This window comes from Carlito syrichta, unplaced genomic scaffold (assembly GCF_000164805.1).
Source record: "Carlito syrichta isolate Samal-C Ts95f unplaced genomic scaffold, Tarsius_syrichta-2.0.1 Scaffold307930, whole genome shotgun sequence".
NCBI classification, from domain to species: domain Eukaryota; kingdom Metazoa; phylum Chordata; class Mammalia; order Primates; family Tarsiidae; genus Carlito; species Carlito syrichta.
The window spans coordinates 1,011,802-1,034,775 of NW_007252026.1; the positions used below are offsets into that span (position 1 = coordinate 1,011,802).

The following is a 22,974-nucleotide window of genomic DNA, read 5'->3' on the forward strand; positions in this document are numbered from 1 at the left end:
CACTTACACTTCTCCGAGAGGTGAATTGCTTGAATTAAAGAGTTGCATGTGACTTCTTTTCCCTTATGACATCATTGCGTACCAAGACAAGGACTGTGGTTTGTGTATCTCTGCATTCCTACCATCTATTACATAGAAGGTGTTCAGTATGTTCCTGTTGAATGAAAGAAAGGAGTGTTTTCTGTGGCTCTTGTCTATTTCTTCTCCAGCTAGTTTCCATGATACTTGTTAATTTCTCCAGTCATTCTTCTAAGAATGTTTTTTCAGACTTCCCTAAATGGTGATTTTTCTTTTCCCCAAGGTTTTAACTTAAGAGATTTGTACTGCAGTATAATAATGAAACAGATCTAGGTTTCATGAAAACCATGTTCATTTCTCCCCACTTTGGCACTGGCACTCTTAGATTTATGTGGAAAGGAATACTTAGTAACAGGAACAGGGCTGTCCAGAAAAAGTATGGGGGTCGCTCAGCAGTAGAGGAGAGAGTGGTATGTGGGCCATGTAATTAGCAACCATCTGTTTCACATAATTCTTCAGGGCTGAAGTTCAGAGGACATTCAGTAACAAGCAGTAGATAACGCGCACACTAAATTTTTTCTCTTAAAGTATGCTAAAGAGGCTCATTCACACACACATAAATCGAACTCATGAATAGATTTTCATCCTCATTCAAGAAAATTCAGTTAATGTTTTTTCTCAAGATAGTCAAAATAACTTTTAATAGCCCCAAATCAAATTTCAGTTCATTAAGTAGCCAACTTTCACTTTATATTACAGAGTACCTCTTTATTTTTGTTGCTTTCTAAAGTATGAAATTATTTCAAGATTAATTTATGTAAGCTGACAAAGTGACAATTGAGAGATTATGCATCCTAGATGTATGTACAAAGCCACAGATTCATTCAAACCTCAGAAATTGTCAGATATGATTTACAAAGGAGTCAAGACATGCAGTTATGCAATCAGCTCTGTCTGGGATGAACATTCACTCTGCCTGTGAGTGAGTCACTTGTCACCTGTTTCTCTCTCCTCCTCTAAGAAATTGAAGGCGAGCCTCTCCCGAGGTTTGTGTGGGAATAAAATGAGGTAGCATGTGAAAGTGCTCCAACAATCACAAAGCACAATAAATAAATAAGTAGTTGAGTGATGGTGTGATTACTATTGTCATTGAAATAATAAAAAATAATTTTACCAGGATGAATAAACCAAAGCAGCTCTGCTTTTATGCAGAAAAAGGTTCTGATCCCACATAAGAATTTTAATTGACTCTGTACGTGTTCACATAATGAACTTGACTTTTTCACACAAAGAGATATGGTATCTGAAGTGCTCCCTGAGCAGAATTTTTAACGTCCTTTTTAATGTTTTCATACATTCATGAGAAGCCTCCAAAATGACTATTCCTCTGCCAGACTGTTTATTTCCTGTAAAACTAGCACTCATAGTAACTCCATGGAGAGCATATACTCTAACCTTTCTGCTTTGCTCCACAGCCAGTCTTGATTGATTCTGTGAATCCATCACATTCCCATATAGCGTCTTCCTGTGTTGCACAGTTTCTTTCACTTGTACGAGGATAAAGGAAGAAACAGTGGCAAGCATAGAACCTTGTAGGAAAGCTAGGAGGATGTAAACAATTTTCATGATCATGACTAAAATTTCCATGCGAGGAAGCCGCAAAGCCTTCCTGGACTCTGAAGCGCATCTTAATGTGAACAAAAAGACCCATTCTTGGGGCATATGGCCTTCCGCTCTATCACTTGGGGATTGTGCCATGACTGGAAGTATTAGTCCTTCCCAGGGCCCAGCAGACGCTCAGCTGAGAAACTGTGAGACCAGCTCTGTCCCCGTGCCTTGATGCCTTTGTAGGCGTGATGTGTGCACATGTTTGTGTGTGTGTGCACGTGTGTGTGTTCCATGTAGCCCGTGAGTTTGTTTACCTCTCCAACTACTTAGCTAAGCACCTGTGCAGAGAGGCCTAAATATCATGGGTTACTGAACAGAAAACAGGTTTTTACCAAGAGACAAAGCTTTGGCCATCCATCTTCGATTGCCACTAGCTTTTTCAATCCTGGATGGGCACCTTATTGCCGTCACCTGCCCTGCTCACTCCACAAGTTTGACTGACAGGTACTCCCTGCTTCACAGGATTTACGGCGTCACCTGGGCCAGGCTTAGCTGTCCACATTTCACTAACTCTGCTCCTGGATGAGACAGATGTTGGTTGTGTGCTCCTCTGTAGTAAGCACTGTGCTAGCCTGAGGGTCTAACCACGAACAACAGAGATATCCCTCGTCCTCTGGGGGTTACACTCAGAGCACTAACTGTCCCAACCTAGAAGATGAAATCCCATTTCTACCTGAACTGCCAGAAATCTTAATTTATCATACCAATATAAGAGAGTGGCCCCTACCATGGGACATGGACCCTGGCCTTCCTACCCATGGGATATTCAACATCACAACAAAGTCCCTGAGAACATGGTGGTTGACACCAGTTTCACTTTCATAATGTCATGATGAGTTCACACACATCAAGTGTGATAGCTATAGCCTTTGAATATCTATAACTCAGGTCAAGAAGGCCCATAAATTAAAGGATGAGAAATGAATTACAGATCTGCAGTTCAAAAATAATTTCCTGGCATGGAAAGTTACCCCAGCTAAGCCATAACATTGAGCTTCTGTTTTTGCCAGCTGTGCAAAAAAGAAAATTGGATTGTTATAAACACTATACTAGTATAGGAAGAGCTCAGCCACGAGTTCTAACATATTAGTCGACATGCTTCAATCGTGAAGTCTTAAATGCAGTGCAATGCACAACAGCCCTTGTGAGAAAGACGTGAATAGCTAATGAGCCCTGTACTAATGTAAGCTGGCCGGGCTCACTGTTTCTTACTTCTACCTCCTTTTGCAACACACAATCCCCCAGGAGGAGACTTCCAAGAGAGAGCTCCTCACCAGATCCTCACATCCCTGTGAGGTACCGATCGATGCCTGCTGGGTGGTTGACAGGGTGTGCTGTCCTGATTTACTTCCCTGGGTCCTGTGCTGATACAAAGCCCAGAAGGGGGCAAAGGTTTGGAGTAAACTAGCAGAGCACCTTGAAAAAGCTTGACCGGACACACATCCCGAATTAAATCTCATGGCTCTTGGAGCCTGCCTTCACCTGCCAACCTGTGCTTCTGCCCGGGCGGGTGTGCCTCTCCTGTGCTTGCTTTCTGCACAAGGCTTGGTGCAGCAGCCATCATGATCTTAAAAACCTGCCTCCCAGTGTTCCTAGAATCCAGTCCATCATTCAGTTTGTCTTCTCTTCCTCCCTCAGCCTCTCACGACACTGCTCTTCCCTACTAAGCACACCCCAGTGCTTCTCTCCCTCCACACACCCAGCACCTTCCTGGGGAATGCGTGCCCCAGCTCACAGGTCACCTCCACAGAGAAGACTTTCCTTGGCCCCCTGTCCAACGTGGTGTGTTACCCCCTGCCCAGAACTCTATCTTTCATGACTTTGTTATCTTCAGAACACCCATTGTTATCTGAGTTTATCCCTCCCTTTCAATCTTGTTCTTGCTCATCTTCTTTTCTTTAATATTTTTGCAGAACGTAAATGTCATTCCTGCCCCTCTTGTACACAGCTGGGTCTCCAGCTGACACATGGTGCCTGACACACAGTGGGATATTTGTTGAATGAATATGTGCACACTTAAGAGTCTGGCTTATTGCTGAAGATCACCCCAAATTATAAACTTCACTCAAGACCACATGTCCCAAATTCCCACTCAATTTAAACCGTAGGAGACTTGGATATGCTTTTCAATGTAGTTTCTTTTTTCTGTTTCAGTCTTCTCTAATAAATAGTGACATTATCTTTGTGAAGTTGCATGCCCCATGGGAAGTTCTTGGAAGATACGCAGAGCAAATGAATGTAAGAATGCCTTTCAGGTAGGTGTAAATGCATCTCCCCCACTCTCTGCTGCGTCACTGTAAGCCCTGTGTTCTCCTCTTTCGGAACAAATGAAACTGAAATGTGGACTAGAAGGCTGTCAGAAGCCTCTCAGTGTTTAAGAAATGCCAATAAGTATTCATGCTCTTCCTGGTCAATAATGATTTCATGGCTTTTTGTGCACATTTCTGGCTAATTCAGTCCTTAGCAGACATTTCCAGTTCCTGCAATAAAGAACCATTTTCCAAGCAGTATTTTCAATTTCAAAGTGCCATTTTTAGAAGAACTGCCCATTGCTGATTTGAGCAACCAGACCATAGGCACCAGTGGCATAGGGGGATATATTCATTCTCCTCACTGACCAGCTCTTTCCAGAAAAAAAGTAAAATCTGCTTCCATAGAAACAAGTTCAAGAAATTTCATCTTTTTAAATAGCCTATTTGAACATTTAAAAAAGTTATATATACGGTGCAAGTACAAATACTGATATTTGTTCCAAGAGGAATAAAAATACTTTGTGTATATTCCTTAATTATTGCAAAGGATTAATTTGCTTTCACCTCACAATGAATATTCTTATTTTTCCTATGGATAAAGGAAAAGTGATGTGCATTTGCTATATAAAAATACAGTATTAAGCCTGAGATTGTAAGTGCCAAGATATGTCAGGAGTTCATATGGAATCTGCTGGAGGAAATGGGAGTGGGTTAGTACCAAGGACAGTTCCAAAGGGAATTTAAAAAGTAAGCACTTTTGGTCTGCAATTTGCCAGTAAGACCAAGTCAGATGATAGGAATTAGGCAGACTGGTACCAACTCTGTATATACCTCTTAATGAGCTGTGGAATGTTATAGAGACCAAAACTCAGCCACATTTGTAGAGAAAGAGAGAACAATTAAGACACATGAGACAAGAGCAATTTCCATTCATAGACCTATAATATAGCTCCCTGGTGCATCTTATATTCCTTGTTTATTGGCCTTTATGTCCTAATACCTAGTCAAAACAGTGGCTTGGATTTCTGACATGTATTCCTGGAGGTAAAATTCTCAAAGTAGATGAACATAGGTCTGACCTTATGATTTATTTTTATATTTAAATGTTTAAAAGGATATCTGACAACTTGAGGATCTAAAAACAGAAAGAATATGCACACACACACACACACACACACACACACACACACACACACACACACCTGCCAGAGAGATAAGGAATAGTAATGTAGTTTCCATTGAAAATTGTTATACTATAATAATTAATTAAAACCAGTTATTTTTCCATGATATAACTATCTAATAAGGATTAATATGATATTCCACCTAAGAAGCAAAAGAGACATAAAGAAAATGCTACAAAACATGCTTAGATAGAAAGTGTTACCCCTTCCCAGTGCAAATCTCCTAAAACCTTCCACCAGGACACATTTCTGTAACAAAGAGCCCAGGGGGGCTGTGGACATTGAGCATTGTTAACACGTTAGCACCTGCAAGGAGTTCATAACTGAAGGACCAGGCCACGTCATGATAACACTTCTGCACGCCCACTGCATAGCAGAATGTGCTTCCTTCAGGGGCATTAACTTCTCTATGCAGCATTAAGAGAATGTGAACCAAGCAAGGAAATGAAAATGAACATGAGTAGTCATCTTCTTTTTAGATACAGGAATTCCTGCAGGAAAACAATTTTAGAAGAAAATGCTGTTAATGTATGACACTAATTGGCCTCAATAATATTGGTGTGGTTGTACCTAAGCGTGGCTGCACTTGCTGTAGCCTGATAGATTTACAACTTATGCTATAATCTTGTCTACAGTTTCAGACAAATAACTCTGTTCTAAGGAGATGCATGCAATTCCAAAGAAGGAAGTCTCCTGCTGTATCATTTCCACAAAATGTACAAACCTTATTTTGGCTGAATGTATATGCCTCAAAGAGTATTATCTGCATTTATTGTGTTCTATAGACTGCACCCCTGAATCTCAAGATTAGTCTTCTGGGATTGTTATCCCTATGCTGTTTAAAAGGAAATTGAGGAATCGGTTTCTTATGAGAAATTGGCAATCAATCTTGCTTCTTTAATACCGTAATGTTCATTTTTTTAAATTAAGAGACTTTATTTTTGGCGAACTTAGGTTTACAGAAAATTGAGAAGACAGTGTTCCAATGAACTCCCTCACCCCAACTCACTGTCCTTATTACTGATATCTGATATTAGTGTGGTCTATTTGTTACAATTGATGGACCATTATTGACATGTTATCACTAGCTAAAGTCCGTAGTTTACATTAGGGTTCATTCTGTGTTGTACAGTTCTTTGGATTTTGACAAAGGTGTATCATGTATCCACTATTACAGTACCCCACAGAATAGTTTCATTTTTCCTGAAGATCGCCTACGTTCCACCTCCTCATTCTTTCTCCCGCTACCTCTGGAAACAATCGATCTTTTTATTGTCTCATAGTTTTGCCCATTAAAAACATGGATAAGTTTTCACACATGTGCAAAACATTTTGTCGTCTATAAACTTTCCATTTTTCATAAGTGAGATAGTTTAGTAACAGTTCAGAGTATCCATAAACCACCTCAGTTTCATTATGGCTCCATCAGCTGAAGCCTGAAGTATGGAAAGGAAGATTGCATTTTTATAAAGCAGCTAATGCAATGCTTTCTGTTCAAACCAAATACAGAAGCTGTACTTTTTAATATTTTTTAAAAATGTAGCTATACAGTAATATGACAAAGTCTGATTTTTAATTTTTTCCCAGATTTCCTTGATTTTACTTGTTTAATCACCTGTAACCAGGGCTAATGGTTAGGCAATGTGTCCCAGGGTGATTATTTACAGCTAGGGGTTGACACTAATATGTGACTTTCCTTCCCATACTGGTTGTAATATGTACGCATTTTTTACTATCCCAGTCTATATCAAGGGAGAAGTTTTCTGTGAGCTTAGAGTGCTATGAAAATATCAGTTCATAGACTATTTTGCTCACTAAATTATGTATGCTGCCCCAATCCATCTTTGCATTTCCCTGGGAAAAAGTTGACCTCGCCTGGACTTGTACAAATAACAGTCACTCCAGACTATCACCCTGTGCAGATTTTTTTTTTTTTTGAGTTAGAGTCTCACTCTGTCGCCCAGACTGGAGTGCAGTGGCACGCTCCCAGCCACCGCAGCCTCAACCTGCTGGGCTCCGGCGATCCTTCCACCTCAGCCTTCCAAGTAGCCAGAACTACAGGCGCGCACTACCATGCCCGGCTAGTTTTTGATTTATAGTAGAGACGAGGTCTTGCCAAGTTGCCCGGGCGGGTCTCGAATCCACGGGCTCAGGCAATCCTCTCGCGTTGGCCTCCCAAAGTGCTGGGATTATAGGTTGAGCCACCGAGCCTGGCCTCCCTGTACAGATTTAACAGGCGAGGGGCAACCATAGAAAAATGACGGTAATGAGGAGAGGAAGAAGCATGAATGGCAACTGTTTCATAGACTTCATGACGTAAGCACGCATGCCCGTGTTCCCGCTGCATTTCTCACTGTTAATCTCTTTTTAGTGTTTTCTTTTTCACCTCTTACAGGCTTCTATCTTCAATCTCCTTTCCTTCCTTGCTAGTTCAAACTGTAACTGACGATGGGTTTTCTTCTCGACTGGCTTCATTTTTGCTGTTCTTCCAGGAGAAAAATCTATTACCTGCCCCGCCGGTACAAGTTCATGAGCAGGTCAGTAGCATGCTCTGTCCTGGTGGTGTTTGCCTGTGGGCCTGTGTACTCCGACAATGACAAGGAGCACAAGCTAGGACAATGGCTTTTGTCATGGGGGAAAACTGGCTGCCAAGCACATTCCAAAAACAGCTGTTTTGGGTTAGCCTGAAAAAAGCTAATCGGAAATGTTCCTCTCAGAGGCTCCCCTGTGACTCCTCCACATCTGGGGGCGGGGGGGTTCCATTTACCTACAGGTACGTCCGGGCTGTTGTGTTCTTAGCCCATTCTGTTTGAGAGATGATAAAACATTCCCAGCCGTTCATAGCATCTTTGGCCTGCTTGGTATTTTTCCCACACAAATTCCTCCCTCCCCACTCTATGTAATTTGAAAGCTTGAAATGCAGAGCGCTACCTTCTGAAAAAGCTGGTGGCTACTTGGCCCCCATGGGTGGGGCCCACCTCTGTTAGTAATACTTGCAGTGTATAACCTCATTCAGGAGCCCTTCCTGCCCACTTTCCTACCAAAAAAAAATTCCTATGGGTGAGGAGCATGTGCACTAGCTTGTTTTTCCTTGTTGTTTTTGAGAAGCTGAAGAGAAGAGGGATGTGTCAGCTATGATATCCTCTCATTTGAGTTTGCTGTGATCACTGGTGAATTGAATTTCAAACTCTTGATTGGTCTTATGTTTCCATTCACCCTAAGCTGAGTTGTTGACTAAACTGGGAAGCCACTGAATTTCTCTGAAAAGTCTTCAGTTAGTTCAGCTCTATGAGGTTTAGCGTTCAGGTTCACGTTGTTTATATGGTAAGTAAGGGAGAAGTTGACATATTTTGGTGGGTTTACTCAAATGCCCAAGCACTCAATAAAGTTTGGTGTGAGAAATGGCTTTCTGGGAAACTGAGATGTTGCTTCTCAAAATCTCCCTACAAAGCAAGCTTACTCGTGTGTTTTTTTTTTTGGTTGGGCCATTGACATGACACTTGGATTCTCCGGGATTTAGATGGGTCCCTTTTCACGTTATGACCATCTATGAAATCCCAACGCAACATTTAGCCTGTATTCTCCAACTCCAGCCAGCATCAGAACTCCCGGAGGTCTTGTTGAGAGCAAAGGTCCAGGCCTTGTCCACAGCGTTTCCACATGAGCAGATCTGAAATGGGCCACACAATTTCCATTTCTAACAGGTTCTCAGTTGCAGCTAGTGCCTCTGGCCTTGAGATCATGAATTGAAAACCACTGGTCTATATGATAGCTCAATCTACCTTCCCACGAAATTCAGGATTTGACTGACTATAGATAAAGAGAAGGAAAACCAAAATCAAAGAAAACTTGAAAGAAATACAACAAGGGGAAGAGAAGTTTCTCCCACCTTTCAAGGCACAGGGTAAATGTCAAGTTTGCATATGATGCTGTTTCCATCTGTTGGGTGGAATGTATTTCAGATTCTGAAAGGAGTTTAGGATGGGGAGAAGTCTTACTCTTGTCCGGATTTGCCAGGCAGCCTTCGTTCAGTCAAGTCATCATGAGTGGGACAAAGCACATCCTTTGGGATCATAAAATCTGTGTTGGCACTGACTGACTTTAGGCAAGTCACTTCACTTCTCCGAGCCTGAGTGTTTCACATTTATGAATTGAGAATACTAATTTTTCCCCTGTATGCTTGATGTGAGGCTTGGTGTCCAGTACGTGGTAGGTGTTCGTCGGTGGTAGCTATAACTGATTTAATGGGTAATACTGATAATCATGCTTTTGCATAACCTCATCCTCTTTCCGTTTCTGAATTTGTTATCCATCTCCCCTAGTCTCTCCTTTTTTCTGACCTCTAGTAACTAGTCCACTAGCTGAGTTCTGATTTTACCTGCCAAGTAGTCATTTTCTCTATTTATATTTCCTATGCAGGCCTTGGCTTCACTATCTACATATGACCTAATTTAAAACCTAAGAGTCTAAGCACAGAGAGACATACCTATCATCCCAGCTTCTCAGAAGGCTGAAGCAGGAGGATCACTTGAGGCCAGGAGTGCTGGGCCAGCCTGAGGAGCGTAGCAAAACAACATATCTAAAAATAACCATTGAAAAACATGAGGGCCATTCTGGATGTTTCGCCCTCTCATCCAATCAGTCTTTCAAATTCTGCAGGCGCAGCTAAATATTTCTAGAATCCATTCATGACTCTCTATTCCCCATTGCCATTGCCTTGCCTGAGCTCCTGTCACCTCTGGCATATTTTCCATCAATTTATCTTCCTGCCTCTGTTTTGATCCCCTTCCAGACTATCTCCTGGTCATCTTCCTAAGTAGCAGATCTGATCATGTCACATGGCGACTGCCTTAGAGTGATGAAAGTAATGTTAAAAGCCTTAGCTTGGCCGGGCTCGGTGGCTCAGCCTGTCATCCCGCGCCTTTGGGAGGCTGAGGTGAGTGGATGGCCTGAGCCCGTGGGTTCGAGACCCGCCTGGGCAGCGAGACTTCATCTCTACAATAAATCAAAAAATTAGCTGGCGTGGTAGCGCGCGCCTGTCATTCCGGCTACTCGGAAGGCTGAGGCGGAAGGATCGCCGGAGCCCAGCAGGTCGAGGCTGCGGTGGCCGGGAGCGGCCACTGCACTCCAGTCTGGGTGACCGAGTGAGGCTCCAACTCAAAAAACAAAAGCCTTACCTTGAACACAGCCTTTTGTAAACTCCCACCCACCTCTCCTCAGCCCCACCTTTCATTCCTTCCATACTGAACTACCCATTGCTCCCAAACACATGATGCTCATGTAGGTTTCTGGACCTTTGCGTATAGTGGTCTTTTTGGAAGATCCTTTCCTGTTTTGCTCACCAAGAGGATGCCTACCCAGTCCTCAAAACACAGCCCACGTGTTCACACATTTGGAACTTGAAAAAATTATTTTAAGCCGGGCTGGGTGGCTCACACCTGTAATCTCAGACCTTTGGAAGGCGGAGGCGAGAGGATTGCCTGAGTCCGGGAGTTTGAGACCAGCCTGGGCAAGTTGGCAAGACCTCGTGTCTGCAATAAATCAAAAAATTAGCCGGGCATGGTGGTGCATGCCTGTGGTTCCAGCTACTTGGAAGGCTGAGGCGGAAGGATCGCCGGAGCCCAGCAGGTTGAGATCGTGATGGCCATGAGCATTCCACTGCACTCCAGACTGGGTGACAGAGTGAGACTCCTACTCAAAAAAATATATGTTTTTAGAGACAAGGTCTCACTCTGTTACCCAGGCTGGAGTCCAGTGCTTCATTCATAACTCACTGCAGCCTCAAACTTCTTGACTCCAAATCCTTCCACATCAGCCTCCTGAGTAGTTGTGACTATAGGAATGTACCACCGTGCCCAACTAATTAAAAAAAAAATTAAAGACCGGGGTCTTGCTATGTCACCCACGCTCATCTTGAGCTCCTGGCCTCAAGCAACCCTCCCACCTCATCATCTAAAGTATGTTTGGGCTTTTTGACCAAGTCAAACGATGCCTCTTTTCTTTTTTTCCATTGGCACCCTGCGGCCCCATCACCCTGTGTTGTAATCTGTGGTGTGGATGGTATCGTCCCACCAAGATGGTATTTGAAAGCAAGGATGGCTCAATTCTGTATTTCCAGCACCTAGCGCATAGCAGGTGAAGTGAATGAATAATGAATCTCCACACACATGTGAGAGGATTGGAGTGGGAAGAAAGGAGGTCACAGAGAAAAGAATTATAGAAAAACCAGATCTGCCTGAAGTATCAAACACAGGCTCGGAATGGAAACATTTGCTCAAACAATGGGGGTGGGATTAGTAATGTGGGCTTGAGAGAAAATGGTGATAAAAGGAACCATAGACTCTCAGGGTTGGATAGGATATTAAATGTCATCAAGTTCAACCCTTCATCAGACAATTAAACCTCAGTTACCTGGTCAGCCAGTCTGTATTTGGACATCTCTAGAGACATTACTTAAACTCCTAGGCTCTAACCATCTTCCCATCTCAACTTCCTGAGTAGTTGTGACTATAGGCATGTGCCACCATGCCTAACTAATTTTAAATATACTGTTTTAGAACTAGGGTCTTACTATGTTGTCCAGACTGGTCTCAAACTCCTGGCCTCAAGTGATCCTCCCAGCTTAGCCTTCTGAGTATGTTCTAGCCCATCTCTGGGCAGCTCTGACTGTTAGAAAGTTCTTCCTTAAAATAAGCTGTAATCCTTCTCTCTTTAGCTTTCCCTTTTTAATTTTAGTTCTGCCCCATGGATAGATAAAAAATAATTGACAGAGCAAAAAGACAAAGTATGTGAGAAAGATTGTGATATTACAGGCGGAAGGGCTTAGCACTCAGCAGCTATTTGGAAATTGAGAACTAGGAAAAGAGAGGTTCCAATACCCACGTTATTGGGAAAAGATTGTTGGAGGAAGAATGGAGTTCCAGAGGAAATGTAGGTGTGGCGAGGAGGAGGATTTTAAAGCCAATTCCATATTGTAGATCAAAGCAGGTCTTGGAGGGCTTGGTGACTTGGAGGCCTTGGGAACTGATGTCAGCACTGCTGGAGAGAGACATGATGCTGGAGAACCCAATCTGGGAGTCAAGTTATGACCTGGCCAGGGAGCATGTGGGATTTCTCAGGAGAGGATCAAGGGCAATTCCTCAAGAAAACCACACTGAGGTACCAGAGGAGACCAGAGGGAAACGACTTGTGAAGGAGACAGAGAACTAAGGAAGGAGGTGGCAAAGGCACCAGGAATGAGTTATGAGTTTCCACAAAGTGGGTCGGTGTCCATTCTCTGGTCATTGATGAGAGGTGAGAATCACCTGGGTATGTAGATGCTGTTGGCAATCAGTATCCATGGAATGGTGATTCTCAAATGTGCATCGGGTCACCAGGGCTTCCGATGTAGCAGGTCTGAGGTGAGGCTTCATGATTTGCACTTTTATCATGACCCTAAGTGGTGTTGAAGCTGATATTACTGGCCCTGGGTCACACTGAGAACCATGACTACAGAGTGGAGGATAATGGAAACCATCCTGCGGTCAAGGGTGGAAGCAGGGATCCTGACAAGTCAGAGGCAGTGGGCCCACTGCTGCCTTGTCAAGTTTCACAGTCAAGGAAAGAGAATGAGGACACGGGATTTAAAGCACAAGCCGAGAGAAGGAAAACAAAGCAGAATGTGACCGCATGACCCCTCATGTGTTCTCCATGAGTGCAGGGGACAGGATTGACTGAATACAAGTTTGGGAAATCTTGGTTTCTGATGTAGGGAGAATCGCTTACAAAACACTAGTCTTTGACCAGAAAGAGTCAATGTTACTTCAAATGCAAAAATCACACCCACAGAATTCAGGCATTGGTAGGTGCTGGAAGACCGAGCAAAAATGAACAAGAAACCTTAACGAAGGCGATTGATTCAGAATGGCCCCTTAAAACAGGCTTCATTACTTACCACACAGAAATAGGACATCTTAGCCGGGCTCCATGGCTCAGCCTGTAATCCCGCGCCTTGGGAGGCTGAGGTGAGTAGATTGCCTGAGCCCGCGGGTTCGAGACCCGCCTGGGCAACTTGGCGAGACCTCATCTCTACAATAAATCAAAAATTAGCCGGGTGTGGTAGCACACGCCTGTAGTTCCAGCTACTTGGAAGGCTGAGGCGGAAGGATCACCTGAGCCCAGCAGGTTGAGGCTGCGGTGGCCGGGAGCAGCCACTGCACTCCAGTCTGGGCAACAGAGTGAGACTTCAACTCAAAAAAAAAAAAAAAAGAAAAGAAATAGGACAAGGACATGTTGGCCATATCTGAAATAGTGCGACTTTCTGAAGCCCGGTGTATGGTGCAAATTTTAAAATCCACGTAGAAGGGAAATTTTGTATTTACCTTGACTCTTCATTTCACCTCAGAGCAGACTGATTTCAATGATGAGAAATGTCTCTTTGCAGCCAGCTCTGGTATCCCAAACTGAAGGGCACACACACAATGTCATTCCATAGAGCACCCGTAATGGAATGGACTTCCACTATTCTAAAATTCTCCCGTCATATTAAATATGAACACTTATTTTAGCTTTTAGTCATCCATATAAATGATATTGAACTTCATTAATCCACGAAACAAACCTATCTCCTAGGAATAAGAGGAATGAATGGAAAATTATCAAGTTTCTGAGTAGGCAGAGAAATAAAGTTTTTTTCACTAACATCTTTATTTTTAAAAGTCACCTGACTCCCGTAAAGCACACTCATGTAGTTCAGACATGCATTTTTAGAGTAAATGCTCTTCTTATCCATAGACTTGGTCCATTAAATGCTGCTTTGACTCTTATCTGTGGGCAAGCTGATAGGCATTATAAATTACCTGCCCAATAAAACAGGGGAATTTATTATCTTGTTCCCGCCCTTTTTTTTTTTTGACCTTCACAAAATATTGCAAACATAATCTGTAGAAGGCACGATTACAAAGTGGCAACTCTGATTCCTACGGTGGCTTGTAGTGAAGGCTCGTTCCTGCCCGCTCCCTTCCCACCACCCTGCTCGGATCCTGCCTGACACGTTTTTTTGTGATGCTGGCCCTTACTGTGTTATACACCCAGTGCAGTCACAGTCTTATCAGATGAGCACACAGGCATAATGACACAGTGGCTTGTATATTTCCACCGCTGTTTTTAAAAATTAATACGTGTGAAGGTTCCAAAGCCTGTGGAGTCTTCTGTGAGGTATTTAGGCTGTGACTCAAATATAGCTCCATGACCTAAAAGAATCACATTAGCTGCCTAAGATCCCTAGCTTCTATCCAGATAGAGGCCGAAAGCACAGGCACTTGGCTCCAAGCAAAGGAAAAAGACATCCGACTCCCCTGTCATCCACTGTCCATCCAGGAGGTCTCTATGTGCTGCAGTGTACAGCTGTGTGCTGCTGCTGTTTAAAAATAACAAAGCTCCAGGCTTCCTCCAGGTGTATCATCCCTGAAATGTAATCTGCTAAAAACATGATGCTAGTTTTGTAATCTTCTGGTCTGGGAGAAAGCAGGTGTCTTCCAGATAGGCCTGTTCTATTTAACTCAGTCTGATTAGGTTGTCATTAGTGAAAGTTCCCTCCAGGTTTTCAGGGGCTCAAGGGAAAGAAATGTCTTCTCTCTTTCAGGGATGCTCATAGCATCTGGGCTGGGACTCAGCACGGGGGAGGTAACTTATGGAGGCTTCCTGACAGGTTCATGTGTCGGGGACAAGGTTCCCAGCATGTGGCCTTTTCTTTAATCATTACCTCTCCTGAGGTGGGTGGGATCATCTCCCCTTTGCAGCTGAGGGAGCCAAGGGTCAAAGAGATGAAGAACCTTCCCAAGACTTCCTTGGGAAGCCATGGCAGAGGTGCCAAGTCTGTACCTGTTCGCTCGTGTCAGCTCTTCTTGGTCTCTGGAACTTTGCCTGCCATAAGCTGGCATTTGGGGGTAGCCTGAGCTTGCCATCAGGACAACTTTGCACAAAACAAACTCTCCTTATAGTTCAGATATTACCTTGACAAGTCAAGGCCAGAAATGTCCAAATGGATGATCCTTTCTCTCATATTGGTTTGCCTGGGTAGTCTGTAAGAGAGCTTTTGCTCAGTAAATGGCAGAAATGAAGCAGAGTGACAGCGTATCCAACTAAAATCAATGCCAAATCACTACACTGTATTTTCTCCTTTCTTTGCCCATCAAAGGAAACTTTATTAAGTAGATTGCACCCCTGTACTGAGGAGACCATTGGATGCTTCCAGGCTTGTTGCTTTCCCAATTTTAATATATCTGAGCAACTTGCAGGATTGCCTGTTTAGAGATGTTTATTAGATGCAGCATTGGAGAACAGCCCTCGATGCACAAGGGAGAATCGTAGCTTTTGCGTTTCTGTTGGGAAGAGAGCTCTCACCATGAAAGTTCATCGTCACTGTCACCATTTTTTTTTCATCCCAGAAGCCCCCACCCAACTGAGTTATTTGTACACTCAAGGCTCTGCAAGCACTTGATATCCACAATTAAGTTTAGTCCTCACCCCTGCTTTGTGCCTTGGGTACGATTAGATCAGCGAGGTGGTTACTTGCCCAGCAAACTCGATACAGGTGGGATGTGAAACAGCTCCCAGCTGACTCCAGAGTCTGTCATGGTATATGAAAGGTTATCAGTAATGTGTCGTCAAAGGAAAGCACCACGTCAGTGCAAGTGTGTTCCAAGCGGTACGACCAAGGCGCAATTGCCGAGGTCATCGATAGCATGTCATATCCAAAGAGCATTGGATCAGTCATCGCTGTGGAGATGAGCGTCCCGAGACTCGGGGAGGACACGAGGCTGGTCCCAGCCCCACTAATGGACGATGGCAGTCAGGAAGCCAGCGCGAGTCCCTGGTGGCTCGTGCCCTGTTTGCTTCTATGCACTGTTGGAGGAGAGCCTCAGTTAAGTCGGAGTGTGGCACCGTTGGGAGCCAGGAGCATGTTTCTGGAAGAGCAGCCTTGGGGACACTCACGCATTATCCTGCCACAGAGGAATAGACTTGCTCCCAGAGCCATCTGACGAGGAGGTGGGAGCAGCATTGGAACAGCAGCCACGGCACGGTGGGAGCCTCGCGAGCCATGACTGGGTCTCAAGGAGAGGACCAGACCAAGGCTGCTTGAAGAGGAGTGTTTGTTTTCTGTTGCTGTCATAACATACTGCCACAGACTTAGCAGCACACAGCAACACTATGGATTATCTCACAGTTCTGTAAATCAGAAGTCCAGGCCCGGGGAGGCTCAGCTGTGGTCTCTGCTCTAGGTCTCCTGAGGCGGGAATCAAGGCATCAGCAGGTCTGGGCTCTTGGAGGTCTGGGGAGAACCTGCTTCCAGGCTCGTTCAGGTGACTGGCACAATTCGGTGTATGTAGTCATGGGACGGGGGGGGGTCCCTTTCCTTACTGGTCATTGTACAAAAGTTTTTCTCAGCTTCTAGAGGCTTCTTGCCCTCCCTGGTGCCCAGCCCTTGTCATCTCCAAGGCCACTAGCAGCAGAGTGAGTCTTTCTCATACTCTGAAACCCTCTGGGTCTCCCTTGCCCCATCCCTCCTGCCTCCAGCCAGAGAAAGTTCTGTTTTTGAAGGTCTCATCTGGTTACCTTGGGCCTATGTGAACCACCCAGGTTGCTCTCTCTTATAAGGTCTGTAACCTCACTTACATCCCCAAGGCCCCTGTTGCCTTGTCATGTAACATATTTACAGGCTCTGGGGGTTGGGGTCTGGGCAACTCTGAGGTGGGGCAGTTCTGCTAACCAAGTCAAGAGATTCAAACCTCTGGCCACGTGCAAGTGTTTGTTTCTGTCATTGTGAGGAGCACACCTCGTGGATGACAATAAGGGCCTGGAGATCCCATGCCCTGCCCACCTGCTTCTGCTCGGGAGGGCTGGCCTCAGCCTCCACCCACCATGCCCAGCCAGCGCCTCTGGGCCTTATTATTATTATTATTATTATTTGAGTTGGAGTCTCACTCTGTCGCCCAGGATGGAGTGCAGTGGCATGCTCCCGGCCACCGCAGCCTTGACCAGCTGGGCTCAGGTGATCCTTCTGCCTCAGCCTTCTGAGTAGCCAGAACTACAGGCATGCGCTGCCATGCCCAGCATATTTTTTTGTTTATTGTAGAGACGAGGTCTCACCATGTTGCCCAGGCTGGTCTTGAACCCGCGGGCTCAGGCAATCCACTTGCCTCGGCCTCCCAAAGTGCTGGGATTATAGGCTTGAGCCACCAGGCCCAACCTGGGTCTTGTTTTTAAGATGTTCTTCTGAATGTCTCTTTTCCATCATAAAGTTCAAGAAGCCCAGTTTCTCTGCTTTCGTAACTTTTATGTGAGTCCTGTGTGGTCCTCAGAAGGTTGTTAATCCTGCTTGCTATCTGCCAGCAGCTCGTCCAAAACATTTCCTGCCTGGGAGCCTGCTAGGTAGCTTCACCCTGTGAAGTCAACAAGATGAGGATGAGGGTGTGGTGATTATGACTGTCCTTAATAGGACCCCTTTATACCCCTGGAAAATAAGTCTCGAAAAGGTGATACTTATGAGAGGTCACACGGTTGACAGGTCGCAGGACCAGGTTTCAGGCGCCCAGATGACAAGCCTCAGCTTCCCTCCTCCCTGCCAGGCAGCCTCCCTCACCTGCTCTGGTTGCCTCTCGCCCTCCTCAGTTTCCACCCATGAATCATCTCCCTCACCCTGTTCTACTCTCTCTTCCCCATCTCCACACTTTGCTTGAGTTGCGGTGCCGCAGGCCGGCTGCCGGATGCTGCCACTTCACTCTGTAGAGTTCTCGTGCCTGTGTGGTCTACAGCTTTGTTTTCACCCATGCCAAGCACTGTACCCAGGTGGACTGAGTTCCCGGTCATTGCACGCAGAGCCCGGTTTCTGTGGGAATGTGGATTTTGCGAAATGTAATCTGATGGGTGCTGCAGACTGGAGGTGTGCGGGAGGTAAAGAAACCTTTGGGGCCATGTCTTCTTTCTTGAATGAGTTTTAAGGCAATCAGATGAAATAAAGCCAAGAGCTACAGAGAAGGTCACTGGCTTAGCCTAGGACTTCTAATTTCTGAGTCCATTTGGGACTAAGTCATTGAGCACAGATAAGCGGTAGATGGTGAGGCACAATTAACTTTGAACTGAATACAGCAAAGACAGAAATGTTAAGTCACAAGCCTGTTGCTCAAATTCTTATTTCGGAAAAATAAATGAGAGAAAATAGAATAGTAGCCTGCACTGAGTTTATACCAGGCAGTTCTGAAGACTTTGTTTATATGTTAATCCATTCATCATCAGAACCTTATGAATTGGGTATCGTTATCATGCCCATTTTATTGACAAAGACATCAAGGCACAACAAAATTTAACCCGCCGAAAGTTATGCTGTTAATATCGACAGAGCCGGGCTTTGAATCTGGGCACTCTGGCCTCAGGGTTCAGGTTCTCCACCACTGTGCCGTGCTGCTTCTCTGAAGCCATCACCTTGCTGTATTTTGTGTACTTCTGTGTGTGTGTGTGTGTGTGTGTGTGTGTGTGTGTGTGTGTGTGTGTGTTTCAGGGATTCTTTTTGGGAGGAGCCTAGAGCAGCTGTGATATTTTTTCCAGATTAAACATTGAAGGGTTCTGAAAAGGGATGGCCACTACCAGGCAGAGTTTAGGTCATGGTGAGGCTGGAACAATGCTGAGAATAAAGGAGGTGGTAAAAGAGGTGTTTACCAAAATTTTTCAGTTTGGAGTTGATGGGTTATATAAAAATGATTCCCTTCAGCTGGGAGTTTTACTGTGATGTGTCCACCTGGCTGGGCTAAGGGGTGTCCAGAAGCTGATGAGACATTATTTTGAGGGGTTTCTGTGAGGTTATTTCCAGAAGACCTTAGCATTTGATTGGTAGACTGAATAAAGGAAGCTGGACCTCACCTGTGTGGGCAGGCATTCTCCAATCCACTGAGGACCTCAGTGGAACCAAGAGTTAGAGGAAGGGTGAATCTGCTCTCTGCTTGAGCTGGGACATCGTTTTCTCACACGCTCCAGCATCAACACTCCTGCTTCTCTGGCCTTCAGACTCGGACTGTGACTTACACCATTGGCTCACAAGATTATGGAGGCTGAGATGTCTATGAGCTGCAGCTTGTAAGCAAGAGGCCTGAAAAAGCTGATACCACAAGTCCCATTTCGAGTCTGAAGGCCTGAGAACCAGGATGTTGATGCTGGAGGACAGGAGAAGATGGGTGTCCCGGCTCAAGACAAGAACAGATTCACCCTTCCTGTGTTTCTTGGGTCTACTGAACCCCTCAGCAGATTGGAGGATGCCCACTCACACTGGTGAGGGCCAACTTCTTTCCAGTCTACTGACTCAAATGCCTAATGTCTTTTGGAAACACCCCCGCAGACACACTCAAAATGTTGGCTAGCTATCTGGGCACTCCTTAACCCAGTCAAGTTGACACATAAAATTAGCCATCACATTTACCGAAAAGGATTAATTCCTATGTAAATATTTTGTGAATAGGAAAAAATAAAATATGACCCAGTCCCAAGTGTTTTCAGCTATTAGATTTATAAGTCAGTTAGATAATTTTTTTCTCCAGAGGAATTTGTCCCTCTGTGGACCTTAAATATAATCCCCATTATCAATTACTTCTATGCTGTGATCCCTGAAACCAACAGTTCAAGATCTATATTTTGGTCCTGATTTTATTCACTGGCTGGGTAATTTGGACTGGATAACCCCCTCCCATCACTGCCATGTGTCTCTTTTGTGATATGTAAAGTTAGTCGCCCTCACAGAGATGTTATTTGATATATGCTCTTGGAAGGAAAAAAAAACCTTTTGGGTTAGTTAATGGTATAGCTATTTGAAGTAGCATAATCATTTTAAAATCTAGTGTGGTTTTTGCTCTTTCTAGTGGTGTACTGTGAACAGTGGTTGAGAACTGGTCACTTGGAAGCCAGATGTTTTCATCAGAAGGTGTCAGTGGAAGCGAGGGGACCGGGAAGTACTCAGTGAGGAAACGATGGCTTGAAAACCACTTTTAGGACACTTGTTTTCCCAGCTTGGCCTCATTTTGTGCATTGGCCAGAGTGACACGTGTGTGTCATGATGCCCCAGCCCTATGACAGTTGTGGAATGAGCCTGAAAAGATGGTTGTGAAAGCCCCAGATCCTGCTGCTGGCCATTCCGACCTTGGTAGGGCCACTTGGCCATTTACTGGCTGTGGGTGGGCATCTGGTCATGGCTGCCATTTCATAACCATTCACCTGGAGGCTTCTTGGTGAAACTGAAAGAGCTCTGGGGCTCTGACTCTCTCTCCTCTGTGAGCGGCTTCGTAAGCACGGTGAGGGTGCCGGGGTGCATGGGGAGTGCCAATGGCTCTGTGGAGACTTCCTGTGCCTTGGCCCCTTCTGATGCCTGTCCCCTTTGGTCTTCCTCCCATGTACCACAGGATCGATAAGCAAATAAGCAGGTTTCGGAGATGGTTACCTAAGAAGCCAATGAGGCTGGACAAGGAGACACTGCCAGACCTGGAGGAGAATGACTGCTACACTGCCCCTTTCAGCCAGCAAAGGATCCACCAGTGAGTATTTTGTGCGACAGCCGGCAGCCTCGTCCCGCTGAGGCTGAGTGCAGGGCAGCACCTTCCCCTGCAGGCCTTTGAGTCCTTGGCGGGGAGGGAACCACAGGAGCCTTCTCTCTTCAGAGTCCTGTGAGTGTTTACATCCCTTTTATAGTAGTCAGGGAAGCCAGCTGCCATAACAATCAGTTCCCAGGTCCCAGTGGCTTAAGTGACAGAGCATTCACATGTAGGGTGGGTGGATGAGCTTCTCCCTGGGGAGACCCAGGCCCCATGGGCCTTCTGGTTCTGCTAGACCCTGAGTAGAGCTCTCTGCAGGCACATTCGTGTCCAGCCAGCTGTCGGTCGACCGTGGGCTACTCCTTCTTCCTGTTGAAAAGACGGCCTTTTGTTTTCTGTTTCTCATTGCTCTCAGCTCACTTCTCCGTTCCCTTTCTATTTTTCTTTTTTAGGAATCTTTTATTTTAATGAGAGGAAGCAGTAAAAAAGCAAACAGGAGGCAATTACATAAATAAACAATATAATTTTCAGTGGTAGATAAATGTTATAATCAAGCAGGGGGTTGGTTATAGAACAATGGAGGGAGAGGATATTTTGAATGAAGGAGCCTCTCAGAACATTTCTCTGAGGAGGCAGCCTTTGGATAGAACAAAAGCGTTTATCAGTATATTCTTAATCAGCATATGTGTTGTTACTTGTGAGGTGAGGCCACTTAAAAAATATACTTGCCTTGGAATGTGCAAGGCCTCCCTTGGGTGTGTTTATGTCTCTAAGGCACACTTAGTCAACAAGTATAGTAGAACCCATCACTGCCCTGATTATTAATCCACTGATTTAGTGATTTTCCATGTCAAAAAGATGATTTAGGAGCTACAGGATCTGTACCTTCTTTCTTTCCCACCACCTTTTCTGCATATCTCTGCTCTAGTCACATGGACCTTGCTACTCTTAGACTACCCATTCCCTTTCGTTACCATTCACTGAGTTGCCTTAGGAAAAGCCACATCACCGGGAAGCCCACTGCTGACTCATCTGTCAGACTGTCTCCCAACAGTCATTTGTCACTTTGGACTTGGGGGGGGCGGAAAGTTGACTGAGTAACTGAGCCTTTCAGCCAAAGTTACTTGCAGATGGGAGAGAGAATTCACGCTGAATCTTCTGAGATGACAAGAAATGATGGCTGGATGGCAGGGCAGGCAGGAAGAGGAACAGGCAGATGAGAGACCATGAGCATGAGAGAGACTCAGCCCCTCGACCCACTTGTAGCCAGACCTCAGGAATTCCTGGCCCTTCCTGCTTCAGCTGTAGTGACACCAAAAATAACCCACCTGAGGGGAGGGAAGGGGGATACATTCAATAAATAGATTGTTGATTTTTTGACAAAGGAAACCAAATGGCAGTTGCCAAGGAGTTGCTGAGCGTGCAAGATGGCGGTATGCTTCAGCAACAGAAAATCAGTCGAGATCCGTGGCTCTCTAGAGGGCAAAGGGGAGAAGAAAAATCAATAATAGATGTTTTGTGTAAAGATGTAAACACCCTGTAAGCTCAGTCTAATGTGAAGGCAGCAAGTCAGTGTGAAATAGCAGGACCTTGGATGCCCATGGGGCAGATTGATGCCAACCCAGCCACGTTATGTGAACATTGGAAAGGGTCATTGAAGAAAACATGAAACATACAGAACAGCCTCAAAGTTTTAGTTCAGTTCTCCCCAGGGAATGAGAACTGAAAGGGATGAGACCAGGATCCATTGGTGTTGTCTGTAGCGAAAAAGACAGATAAAAGCTGACATGTTCCCACTCTTAATTTGAACCCACGTCTCTGTTGTTCATTTTAGAAGCTTTTAGACAACCGATTGCTTCTTAAATTCTTCTGGAGTGAAGTCTAGTTTATATACAGATTTTTTTCCCTGTGCTCACCTGCTTGAGAGCATGCCAAGCACAGTGCAGAAGGGTATCAAAGATTTGGGGTGATAATGGATGCATGGAGGGGTGGATGGATGGAGGGGCATATAGGGGATAAGTAGATGGGTAAATGAATGGAGGAATCAATGAAGCATATGGTGTGCACTTTGGACTTTGTTTCACTTCAAAGGGACATAAGGAATATAATTACATGGAAGAGGAATGATGGATGGAGAAATCAATGAAGTGTATGGTGGGATTTGTGTCACTTCAAAGGAATATTGGTACATGGAGGAGGAAGGTTTCCCTCCTCCTCTCTTCATGTTGGTTGTGTTCCATGACATTCTTGGTTTAGAACAGTACTTCTCAGCAAGGTTCTCAAAGTCAGAAGCTCCTGGAC

General features: G+C 44.8%; 1 protein-coding gene across 3 annotated transcripts in view; it reads left to right on the forward strand.

Moving 5' to 3' along the window:
- The window catches only part of ANO4 (anoctamin 4), a 383,517-nt gene that overhangs the window by 243,219 nt on the left and 117,324 nt on the right, over positions 1 to 22,974 (forward strand). For all 3 annotated transcript variants that reach the window (XM_021715858.1, XM_008064696.1, XM_021715859.1), the window contains 3 exons: positions 3,841 to 3,941; positions 7,615 to 7,659; positions 20,545 to 20,676. In XM_021715858.1, coding sequence (XP_021571533.1) covers positions 3,841 to 3,941; positions 7,615 to 7,659; positions 20,545 to 20,676 — 278 coding nt within the window. The remainder of the gene's footprint in view (positions 1 to 3,840; positions 3,942 to 7,614; positions 7,660 to 20,544; positions 20,677 to 22,974) is intronic.